The sequence below is a fragment of the Artemia sp. Qi Xiang Cuo genome, chromosome 18 (genome assembly GCF_049724085.1).
Source record: "Artemia sp. Qi Xiang Cuo chromosome 18, ASM4972408v1, whole genome shotgun sequence".
Taxonomy (NCBI): Eukaryota; Metazoa; Arthropoda; class Branchiopoda; order Anostraca; family Artemiidae; genus Artemia; species Artemia sp. Qi Xiang Cuo.
The window spans coordinates 19,096,542-19,109,738 of NC_142811.1; the positions used below are offsets into that span (position 1 = coordinate 19,096,542).

The window sequence follows — 13,197 nt, forward strand, 5'->3', positions numbered from 1 at the left end:
GAACTTTTATTTTGAATTAGCTCCTTTAAAAGTTTCAATGATATTTTTAGCTTTTATAGATTGGTGTTTTATGATATTGCTTATATGTCCTTTTGAAAACCTGAATGTATACAGTTTTTGTTTAATTGAAACTACTCCTAAACATTCCCTAAAATTTTCACCTTAATACCCTTAGCATCATTAGTTACAGTAACTGTTGGGGTAGTATTTTTAAAAATATACACAAGGGCTTTCTGGCTAGTTTAACATCCCCCACAACTTACCCTTAAAGGTCTAACTTAATGATATAAGTTGCTCTTCAGATATTGCTTTGTCACCTTTTTGAAAGTCCATATGCTCATAGTTTGTTTTGATTTTGTTCAATACCTGCCTAAATATTCCGTAAAAGCTTCACCTTAATACCCTAAGCATGCACAGTAGCAATACTACTACTACTACTGCTAGCTACTAACAACTCACCGCAGCACCAAGCCGCCTGAGGCCAACACAGCTACGCACGCTCCTCCTCCATCCCAGTATATTCAAAGCCTCCCTTTTTACACCCGCCCATCAAGTTCCCTCTTCTTTTAAATCTTTCTTTATGACGTCCTCCCACCCAAGACGAGGACGACCTGCTTTCCGTTTAGCCCTAGACGATTGGCCGAAAAGAACAATCTTCGGCAATCTGTCATCCTTCATCCGCAAGTATAGCAGTATTAGTGGCAGTATGTGCATAACACCTTTGGGTTCTCCAACATCCCCTTCAACACATGCTGAAAGTTTAAGCTTATTACCATCAGCCATTCCTGAAGCATTTCTGATGTGTCTGCTTGATAACCTGTGTGGTCATAGTGTGTTTTGAATTAGTTCCATGCAGTTTTTATATATCCTAAATTTTTTGCCATAATACCCTTTGTTTTAATAGCAGTAGTAGCAGTAGAATTAATTGTAGTAGCCTAAGCAGTAGTAGTAATTGAATTAGTGATAATAGTAACAGTAGTAGAAGTATGAGTAGAAGCAGTAGCATTAGGAATCAAATATATTCTTTTGGTTAGTTCAACATCCCTCACTATATTAAATTTGTCTTCTTTTACAGATGGTGCTGGAAAAAGAAATCTACAGAGGTGTTCACAATGTAGAAGATCATCGAATGATAATCCTCGAAAGAGCTCGGCAGAGTATTCATAGAAATATTGACCAACCCGAGGTAAAAAAATTCCTCGCTGAATTTTTTTTTACGGCAATTGATCGAGAAGTAATCACTTATATGTTTGAAGAGAAGAATCGACGAAGTAGTGAGGTCGTAAGAGTACAAAATCATCAGTTGGTTCATTTGAATGTGAGTTGTCATAAAAATATTCCTTATTTATGTATATAAATCCTTTTCTAAGTTTACTTTGAATATTTCTACAAATTCATGATACGTAATAATACATATTCATGATTTCTGTTTTTGGTAGGGGGGTGTGTGTTTACAAAAGTAAAAATATTTAATTTTAAAATAGACTTTGTTATGCATTTACTTGTCCAAAAGAAATTCCAAGTTTTAGGTGTTTTTTTTTTCAATGACCGATTTTCCAAGTATTATGTACTATTATTAGGTTAATATAGTGTTTCATTTAAGTGTTTTATGATGTTACTTTTTGTTATTTTGGAAAAGGGTTTGGTTATGAAAATAAAACATTCAGGGATAGGTTCACATGATTAAGTATGCCTTGGGAAGATATTTTGAAGTACCTATCTCAACTTTTTCAGTTTTCTCAACGAAGTGAAGAAAAGTTCAAGTTCTCTTCTGAATTTTTTTAATGATAAAAAATAAGTTACAGATCAATTATAATTTTTTCCAAAGAAAATAAAAAGGTTATACTTCAGTTCTTATTTTTCTCAAATAGATGAAAAAATTCAAAGTTTTGTTCTAAATTTCTCGTTAAAGATAGAAAAAAGTCATACTTTGATTGTGAATATTCGCCATAAAGATAAAGAGTTCCATTATAATTCTGAGTTTCCTGAAAGAAGTGTAAAAATGTTCAAGTTCTCTTCTGAAGATAAAAAGTTCCACTTTAATTCTAAGTTTTTTCAACGAAGGGAAGAAAAGTTCAAGTTCTCTTCTGAATTTTCTCAATGAAAAGAAATAAGTTACAGATCAATTCAAATTTTTCAAAAAAAAATAAAAAGGTTCTACTTCAGTTCTCATTTTTCTCAAAGACACAAAAAAATTTAATGTTATGTTCTAAATTTTTCCCATAGAAGATACAAAAAAGTTATACTTAGATTGTGAATATTCTCCATGAAGATAAAAAGTTTAACTTAAATTCTAAATTTTCTTGACGAAGTGAAGAAAAGTTCAAGTTCTCTTCTGAATTTTCTCAATTAAAAGAAATAATTTATAGATCAATTTTTTTCAAAACAAAATAAAAAGGTTACACTTTTGTTCTGATTTTTCTCAAAGAGATAAAAAATTTAAAGTTCCGTTCCAAATTTTTCAGAGAAGATAGAAAAATGTTATACTTTAATTGCGAATATTCACCACGAAGAACTTATCTTCTGAAGATAAATCTGAAGAGTTTTTTCAATAAAGTGAAGAAAAGTTCAAGTTCTTTTCTAAATTTTCTTAAAGAAAAGAAGTTCAATTCTGGATTTTACCAAAGAAAAGAAAAAAGTTCTACTTCAGTTCTGAATTTTAAAGACGTGAAAAAATTAAAAAGTTCTATTCTAAATTTCTCCGTAGAAGATAGAAAAGAAGTTACCGTTGAATTCTGAATATTCTCCACGAAGATATAAAAAGCTCCACTTTAATTCTGAGTTTTGTCAGAGAAGTGAAGAAGAGTTCAAGTTCTCTTCTGAAGATAAATAGTTCCACTTTTAATTCTAAGTTTTCTCGAAGAAGTGAAGAAAAGTTCACGTTCTCCTCTAAATTTTCTCAAATAAAAAAAGTTACAGTTCAATTCTAAATTTTTTCATAGAAGTTAGAAAAAAGTTATATTTTGATTTTGAATTTTTCCCCAAGAAGAGAAAATGTTCTGCTTTATTTCTGTATTTTCTCAAAGAAGTGAGAAAAGTTCAAGCTCTCTTCTGAATGTTTTCCCAAAGAAGAGAAAAGGTTCCACTTTATTTCTGAGTTTTTCAAAACGAAGTGAAGAAAAGTTCAAGTTCTCTTCTGAATTTTCTCAAAGAAAAGAAAAAAGTTATAGTCCAATTCTAATTTTTTCCAAAGAAAATGAAAAATTTCAGACTTTTTAGTTAACATTCTAAGTGTTTGACATTCGAGCGTATCCTAAAAATAACGGATACATAACATAGTAATGCATTGAATGTTTTAATTGAAATAACGACTTGTATAATATTGATATAAAAATATGTTAAATACATTATTAATATTATTGAGCAACGTTGGATATTTTGAATCTGTTCCATAAAATAAATCATCATGTTCTCTCTTGATACTGCAGTTACCCTCTTCTCTAAGTTCATATCCAGTAGAATAATCATTATTCCATTTTGAGTCATACACAATTTTTACTGGGGTGTCACCTGCAGGTTCAATATACATTTAATCTTGTGTATTATTGGATTCATTGACTATATGATCATTGGTAGTAATAATGTTCACTTTGGCTTTATTCTCCTTTAATTTATCTTAATATTCATTATCGCTATTGTCTGCCAATGCCCTTTTTATTTTGCCAGCGATTTCATTGTCCATTATCTCATTATTTTTACAGAAGTAACTGTTTTGGCACATAGACAAGATATGATTTATGAAAATAATGCAGAAGTATGCTTGTCTTCTATTTCCCTATGCTTTCATTCGAAAGCTAATACCGGAAAGATAAGGATAAGATGTATCAACGGGTAACATGTTACCTGAACCATTAGCTAGAAGTTGCCCCTCTTCATCAACTCTTATTTTTGTGTTGGCATTATCTTTGAGTACTAACTTCTCTGGAAATGACACCTTCACATATCCACCATTTGCATTATGGAAATTCTTGGGTACTCCAAAGGAATTTGACTCCTGACTGTCATGACAACATAAGCATACGTTCCCAGTAAGATCTCCACTACTACTTGTTTCATAGTTGAATTATATCTCTTTGTCACCACTCAGGGCAACGATGATTTTGTCTTGTGTATACACTTTCCTTGATTGATTTATTTTCACTTTCTTTTTTAAATATGATGCAGGTGTTGTATCACTGAAATGTGTAAAAACTACTGATTTAATACATGCAATAAACTAGGTAGTATCGATTACCTACCATAGAGTACCACTGGGAAAACCGCTTCGTGTGTAAGAGCATAGAGTACGATCGGTGCAACCGCAAGCATATTTCATGTCATTTTAAGATTCGTAAAAAAAAGTTGAATATTTTTCTAAGTCCAAAAATTTCAGTCCAAAAAATAGGTTAGACTGGCTATAAATCGCAGCACACCCGCGCAGACACACAGTCACAGTGAGAGAGACGTGCAAAAGGTTAGATTAATTTAGGTTCACTTAGAATGGTACACATGACAAAGTCATCGTTGCCTGAATGATGACAAAGAGATATATTTTAACTTTGAAACAAGAAGTAGTGGATATCTTATTGGGGATATATGGTTACGTTGTCATGATAGTGAGAAGTTAAATTCCTTTGGGGTGCCCAAGAATTTCCATCATGCAAATAGTTGATATGTGGAAGTATCATTTTCAGAGAAGTTAGTACTCAAAGAGAATGCCAACATAAAAATAATAGTTGATGAAGAGGGGTAAATTCTAGCTAATGGTTCTAGTAACATGCTACCCATTGGTAGATCTTATCGTCATCTTTCCGGTGTTAGCATTCGACTGAAAGCAAAGGGAAATAGAAAACATGCATACTTCTGCACTAATATCATAAATTATATCTTTTCTACATGCCAGAACTGTTACCTCTTAAGAAATAATGTGATTGTAGACAATGAAATCGCTGGCAAAATAAAAAGGGCATTGGCAGACAATATCAATAATGAATATGAAGTTAAATTAATGGAGAATAAAGAAAAAGTGAACATTAATACTACCAATGATAATATAGTCAATGAATTAAATAATACCAAAGATGAAACGTGTATTGAACCTGTAGGTGAAACCCCAGTAAAAATTGTGTATGACTCAAAATGGAATAATGACTATTCTAACGGTTATGAACTAAGAAAAGAAGGTAATTGTAGTATCAAGAGAGAACATGATGATTTATTTTATGGAACAGATTCAAAATGTCAAAAGTTACTCAATAACATTAATAATGTGAAATAAAGTATGTAACATATTTTTATGTTAATATTCTACATGTCGTTATTTCAATAAAAATATGCAATGCATTACTTTGTTATATTTCCATTATTTTTAGGATACGCTAGTATGTCAAACACTTAGAATGTTAACTAAAAAGTCTGAAATTTTTAATTTTATTTGGAAAAAATTAGAATTGGTCTATAACTTTTTTCTTTTCTTTGAGAAAATTCAGAAGAGAACTTGAACTTTTCTTCACTTCGTTTTGAAAAACTCAGAATTAAAGTGGAACCTTTTCTCTTCTTTGGCAAAACTTTCAGAAGAGAACTTGAACTTTTCTTCACTTCTTTGAGAAAATACAGAAATAAAGCAGAACTATTTCTTTTCTTGGGGAAAAATTTAGAATCGGAATATAACTTTTTCTATCTTCTATGGAAAAATTTAGAATTGAACTGTAACTTTTTTTATTTGAGAAAATTTAGATGAGAACGTGAACTTTTCTTCACTTCTTCGAGAAAACTTAGAATTAAAAGTGGAACTATTTATCTTCAGAAGAGAACTTGAACTCTTCTTCACTTCTCTGACAAAACTCAGAATTAAAGTGGAGCTTTTTATATCTTCGTGGAGAATATTCAGAATTCAACGGTAACTTCTTTTCTTTCTTCTACGGAGAAATTTAGAATAGAACTTTTAAATTTTTTCACGTCTTCAAAATTCAGAACTGATATAGAACTTTTTTCTCTTCTTTGGTAATACTCAGAATTGAGCTAACTTTTTTTCTCTTCTTTAAGAAAATTTAGAAGAGAACTTTTTTTTTCACGTTATTGAGAAAACTCAGAATTATAAAGTGGAACTTTTTCTCTTCAGAAGATAACTTCTTCGTGGTGAATATTCACAATCAAAGTATAACCTTTTTCTATCTTCTTTGAAAAATTTGGAACGGAACTTTAAATTTTTCATGGCACGGAACTTTTTTTAATTTAGAAAATATTAAATGTAAATTTTTTATGTTTTAAGTATATTTTATGTCATTCTAGGACATGTAAAAATAAAAATTTGAAAAAAGTGGTTGTGGTCCTTGATGGTTCAAATCCATAATCATATCATAAGTTGATTTCTAAGGATTGTTCTGAATTTCTATATTGAAATTCTTTTGCAGGCTAATAATATGAACTGCTTAATATTTACCAACTAGGCCTAGTCTATAAAAATTGAAATTTTGATAAAAAAATGAGTAAATTTGGACACATTTCCATTACTTAGCTAGGCTATGATTTGACTGAACATAGCCTACCACTTGCTGCCTTTTTTCTGCTCTTTCAAATTTGATAATTGTCCTGCTTTGAATGTTAAGCCCCTTATGGACCTTTTTCATAAACAAATTTGACTATAATATCATTTTGAAAAAAATGGGAACCTAATTACCTCATTCAATGACGTTGATTCATCTTGAATCAGTGGAGTAAACACTTTATAAATCCTTTGCCCTGTTTAGTTTGTCCTGTTAGCCATTTTCATCCTATTAAAGACTATGTTTTCTGAGCACTAAATGCTGTAAAAAAATAATGAAAATCCACAGAAGAAGGTGCTTGCTGGATAAATTTCAACAATAGGCTATAATATGTAAATGGCAAAAGTATATGATTGAACTACATAGGTCTGTTTTATTAGGAAACTATCATTCCTGGTTAACCATTTTTTTGTTTCTAAGGCAAGGCTAAGGCCTAGGCTCACTTATAAGAAAGAAACTAGAAAGGAAAAAAGGACACTGTTTTGTGGCTTTGATAAAATTTTTTTATAAAAAATGGTTAATTTGGACACCTTTCCATTACTGAGCCAGGCTATGAATGGGCTGAACTTAGCCTCCTCATTCAAAGACATTGATTCATCATGATTCAGTTGAATAAACACTTTATAAATCCATTGCCTTGTTTAGTTTGTGCAGTTAGCCATTTTAATCCTATTAAAGACTATGTTTTCTGAGCACTAAATGCAATCGTAAAACTAATCGAAATCCACAGAAGAAGGTGAATGCTGGATAAATTTCGACAATAGGCTATAAAATGCAAATGGAAACAGTATATGATTGAACTACATAGGCCTGTTTTAGTAGGAAACTATCATTCCTGGTTAACATTTTTTCTTTGTCACTAAGGCAAGGCTAAGGCCTAAGCCTACTTATAATATAGAAACTAGAAAGGAAAAAAGGATACTGCTCTGTGGCTTTGATAAAAATTTTGATTAAAAAATGGGTAAATTTGGACACCTTTCCATTATTGAGCTAGGCTATGAATTGGCTGAACATAGCGTCCTTATTCAAAGGCATTGATTCATCTTGATTTTGTTGAATAAATAATTCATAAATCCATTGTCCTGTTTAGTTTATCCTGTTAGCCATTTTCATCCTATTAAAGACTATGTTTTCTGAGCACTAAATGCTGTCAAAAATTGATCAAAATCCACAGAAAGAAGGTGCATGCTGGATGAATTTCAACAATAGGCTATAAAATGTAAATGGAAAAAGTATATGATTGAACTACGTGGGCCTGTTTTATTAGGAAACTATCATTCCTGGTTTACTATTTTTTTGGTCACTAAGATTAGGCCAAGGCCTAGGCCTAATTATAAGACAGAAACTAGAAAGAAAAAAGGGCACTGTTTTGTGGTTTTTATAAAAATTTGATTAAAAAAAATGGGTAAATTTGGGCACCTTTCCATTACTTAGCTAGGCTATGCATTGGCTGAACATAACCTACCACTTAGTGCCTTTTTTCTGCTCTTTCCAAATTTGATCATTGTCCTGCTTTGAATGTTAAGCCCCTTCTGGACCCTTTCTCATAAATTGGGATTGAGCAAAGTTGTGAAGTTGATTAAAAATTTCTTGTACTTCATTTAAGCAGGCTTCACTTCCATAATACAACAATTTTTAAAGGTCATCAAAGGTCACTTCCCTTTTAGAGCGAGAAGAAGTTGAGATAGGTATTTTAAAATATCTTCCCAAGACATACTTTAGCAAGTAGACCTATCCCTGAATGTATTATTTTCATAACCTAACCCTTTTCCAAAATAGAAAAAAGTAGCTAAACTAGAATTTTACTTAAATTTGAAGGAGTTTATATCACTAACCTAAAAAAACTTACAGTTTAATTATAATATCATTTTGAAAAAAAATGAGAACCTAATTACCTCATTCAAAAGCATTGATTTATCACGATTAAGTTGAATAAAGGGGGATGGGCCCAAAAAGTTGGAGGGTGGGGGCCCCTTGGGAGTTTGGGAGGGGGCCCCCTCTTAGGTTGAGGTCCTTGATGGTTAGGATTGTTGGAACTGACGATCCTTAATGGGTCATACACATATTCGTCTCACTATTTCATATCTAAGGATTTCTAAGGATTGTTCTGAATTTTTTTTTTTAAATTCTTTCCTTGGCATCTACATCTTTATTAGTATCAAATTTTTAGTATACTGGAATGTTAAAGCATATTTTATATTGACAACACTGCTTAAATGGTACTCGTGTATTATATAGAACAAAGTCGAGAGGTAAAGATGTTCACGAGGTGGAATTGTGACATAACAGAAATTACGTAAAATTCAAAGCTAACGTTCCCAGAAATCTAGTCTGATGTCACTTAGCCTGTGATCTTATACTAGTATCATTTCTAGCTCTCCGATCGGTCTAAAAAGAGGATTTGGTCTTGTTCATAGCGTATTATAGCCCTCTGATTGGCTGTGAACTTGTTCGTCCTGTGCTAGTAGCTGCCCTTCTCCTAAAATGTAATGAAGTAGTTTCTGATTCAAAGCTATTTCTTTGGCGTGGGGCGGTCTAGGTGGTTTGCTTTCTCGAACTATTTTTATGTTATGCATTGCTCCTATCCTTTCATCTTTGCCCTCGACTTTCATTTTTGATGGAATTGATGTCTCTTGTCTTGCTTATGCAGACGATGTTCGCCTCTTCAGTCGTTCTAGGGCTGGGATCTCACATTCTGTCAGCTGGATCTCAGACTAGTTCAGACGGATTGGGCTTATGTAGAACGTTGATCAGTGCAAATATACTTCATTTAATTCGAGTGCGAGTCTCCCTCTTAGCTGTGGTTTTTTCTCTATTCCCTGTGTCTCTTCTTTTCGGTGGCTTGGTCTTCGCATTAATAATAATCTCAAACACGTTGGGCTCTGACAGTTTCTAATGCAAAAAAAAAACAGATAGGATATTAAAAAATTGCTGCAAATAGAGGGAGGTACAATAGAAAAGTGCTTGGGAAATTATATTCTTCATTTTGTGATCATTCTATTCATTTTTATCTGGTTTTCTTCCAATTCTGAAGCCTATAAAATCTATCCGGACTTATTATTTTAAATTTTCTCGGCACCTTTTATGCCTCCCTCTGTGGTTCCGGAACCGGCATCTAATATCGCGATTTTGCCTCTCAGATTTACGGTAACAAGTGACTGTGCTTGCTGGAAAGCTGTCGTTATCTGCAGGTCTTACGTCGCACCATAATTTACGTCATTTTATGTAAATAATTGTTAAGTGAGTAAGTTTGCTTTTTTGTCGTTTTTGTTTTTGTTCTTGATGTGCTCCACTTCTTCGTTATAGTGGGTAATAAATAAATTATTATATATATATATATCATATATATATATATATATATATATATATATATATATATATATATATATATATATATATATATATATATATATATATATACTTTTTACTTTTAAGGAGCCAGTAGTCAATTACTTAGAGGATGTTGCATCATGGATGATGTCGAAAGAGGAGATTGCAAATGGCACCACAGTAGGTAAGCTGTTCTACCTTGAACTGTTTCACCTTACTAGTAGTAATTTACTAATTACATGGAATTCAAAATTATTTTGCAGCATAATATACTAGAACTCAATTTTGGTGCTCAATTTTTGGTTGGTTTTAGACCAGGGTACTTCGTATCGAAGAAGTTGTCGTCGAAAAACAAACTATTTTCGGTTGGTTTTAGACCAGGGCACTTCGTATCGAAAGAGTTGTCGCAGAAATTTCGAAAAGGGCTCATCTGATTGGAAATTGGAATGTCTTGTGCCCTTTTTAATTGCCGAAAGTGATTTGAAGGCAACTAGTGATTGATTGGAAGTGTTTGGTGAGAAAATGGGCATTGCGGGGGGGGGGGGAGACGTCATTTCCCCCCTGATTACTTTCGAGCAATAAGAAAGGCCCTCGTCCTCTCAATTTCTAACCAAATGAGCCCTTCATCAACATTTTGATATGGGTTTACTATGTGAAAATGTTCATTGGAAGTGTTTGGGGAAATAATGGGCATGAGGGGGGGGCCATCCAGCCTTAGATTGCTTTTGACTTTTAATAAGGGGACTAGCCCTCTCAATTTCCAATTGATTGAGAGCCCTTTTTGAAGTTTTTGCGACAGCTCTTTTTATAAAAGACCTTATGTCCCCAGGGAATAACTTACGACCTCTGGCCTGCGGGCTGTGGGGGTTTTGTCATCCTCAAAGACATAATTTCTGAACCTTTCAACTACGTTGAACAAAATGGCTATCTTTGAATGAATCTTTGAATTGACGATTTTTGAATTAACGATTTTATGTTTGGAGAAATGGTGGGCATGAGAGGGGGGTTAGTTGCCCTCCAATCAATTTTGAAAATTGAAAAGGGCACTAGCCCTTTCAATCTCCAATCGATTGTGAGTAGTGTGCTATGTATTTCAGGGGATATTGCATAATCCCACCAAACACGCTTTATTATGGACCTATAAAGCGACCAAACACTCTTTATTTTGGAACTAGATATTCGGGGACGAGATGGTATAATGCAACCAGACAGGTTTCTGTGTCAACACCCATTTTCTGGACCAAGTTTTTTTTTACTATAAAATAATGTTTCTACTAAAAACTTGTCTAAACAGATTAATAACCTCTAGCTTAAAGATATCTTGCATCTCGTCAGGTTTGGTTAGGAATGTGTCACGGGTAATTACAGAATAAGGAATGAATGCTATAGTCAGAACTATTTTAACTTGTATCATTACGACCAATATAGACATGAAGCCAAGATGGGGATAATGCGAATATTATTTTTTTCGATTCTATGAGAATGGTAAAAAGGGCTCAATTTACGAAAAGGTATTCCATTTGCATAACTCTGCTCTGAACGTCCTTAATGAGGATATGAATAATATGCTTAAAACGAAGATGAGAATAATACGATAGTTGTTTTAGTTGGTTAGAATGAAAGTTATAAAAAGTGCTTACCAGTTAAGGTAAGTCTGAGAGGATGGTAAGTCTCATGCAACTTGACATAAATGATAGAATGACATCATATGTATCAATACATGGAAACGGTAACTGCTGACAAGGTGATCATTGCATTTGACGTAGTTTTGCTTCTTGGCTGTGTTCTGTATAATACACAAAAACCAATTGAGCCGTGTTGCCAATATAAAATAGGCTTCAGCGCTGGAGCATGCTAAAAAGTTGAAACTAATAAAGCTGTAGATTATTAGAAAAGAATTTTAATAAAGATACTCAGAACAGTCCTTAAAAATTTCTAGAAATCAACTTGTGATATGATTATGGGTTTGAACCATCAAGGAACGCAAGCATCAATGACCCTGACCACCAAGGACCTCAACCTCCAAGGGTTCCCTATCCCCAACCTCCAAGGGGCCCCTCCCTTCATTTTTATGGGGCCCACCCTCTTTTTTTCACGTTTTTTAAGTTTTTTTTATCTTTTTTTATTTTATTAACATGGTAATTTTTCAACTTTTTTTACATGTCTTAGAATGACATAAAACACACTTAAAACGTAGAAAATTCACATTTAATATACTCCAAATTCAAAATGAGAATGATATAGAAATGTTAGTCATGACTTTTACTATTAAAAAAAAAAATGTTTGTAGTAGCACTTTTTTGGACAGAATTTTTTTGACAGAAAATTATTCAACTTTTTTTTTACGAATCTTAACATGACATGAAATATGCTTGTGACTGTACCAATCCTACTCTATGCTGGCTCTTGGACATGACGCGACTTACCCAGTGGTACTCTATGGGTACTTATCGAGACTACCTAGTTTATTATGCGTATTAATTCATTAATTTTCTTACATTGGAAGGATAAACACTTGCATCACATAAAAAAAAGTGAGAATGAATTATTACAAGAAAGTGTGTACACATAATAGAGTTTTCGTAGCAATGATTGCTGACAAAGAAAAACATGTGCACTACGAAACAAGGTCTAGTGGTAACACTATTGGGAATGTTTGGGTTTATTGTAATGAAAGTGAGAGATTTGATTTCTTTAGACTACCCAAAGCATTCAATTATGTTGGTGGTAGATTTCCAAGAGTATCATTCCCAGAGATGATAGTGTTTAAAGAGAATGCAAGCCTGAAACTAATAGCTGATGAAGAGGGACAACTTCTTGCTCATTGTGTTGGTAACACGTTACCTGTTGATAGACCCTATCACCACCGTTCTGGTATCAGCATTCAAATGCAAGCAACGAGAAAAAGAAAGGCATCTGCCTCACTAATATCATAAACCTCATCTTATCAATATTTCAAAACTGTCAGCTATGTAAAAATAATGTGGTAATAGACAATGAAATCGAAAGCAAAATAAAAATGTCATTGGTAGATATTATCACTAATGAATATAAAGATGAATTGATGGAAAATAAAGTGCAAGTAAACGTTATTACTACTATTGATCATGTAGTCAATGAACCTAATAATACCAAAGATGAAACGCATATTGAATCTATAAATGACACCCTAGTAAGAATAGTACACGACTCAAAATGGAGTAATGATTATTCTACCGGTTACGAACTAACAGAAGAGAGTAACTATAGTATGAAGAGAAAACACGAAGAATTATTTTATGGAACAGATTCAAAATTTCCAAAGTTGTTCAATGATGTTAATAATGTAGAATAATGTATGAAA

The 13,197-nt window shown here is 32.7% G+C and overlaps 1 protein-coding gene across 1 annotated transcript in view; it reads left to right on the forward strand.

Moving 5' to 3' along the window:
- Positions 1–879: 879 nt before the first annotated feature.
- LOC148941288 (uncharacterized) overlaps positions 880–13,197 on the forward strand; it is a 287,630-nt gene continuing 275,312 nt past the window's right edge. The window contains exons 1-2 of the mRNA XM_089104141.1: positions 880–1,318; positions 9,960–10,038. Of these exons, the coding sequence (XP_088960267.1) occupies positions 1,076–1,318; positions 9,960–10,038 (322 nt within the window). The 5' untranslated portion in view covers positions 880–1,075. The remainder of the gene's footprint in view (positions 1,319–9,959; positions 10,039–13,197) is intronic.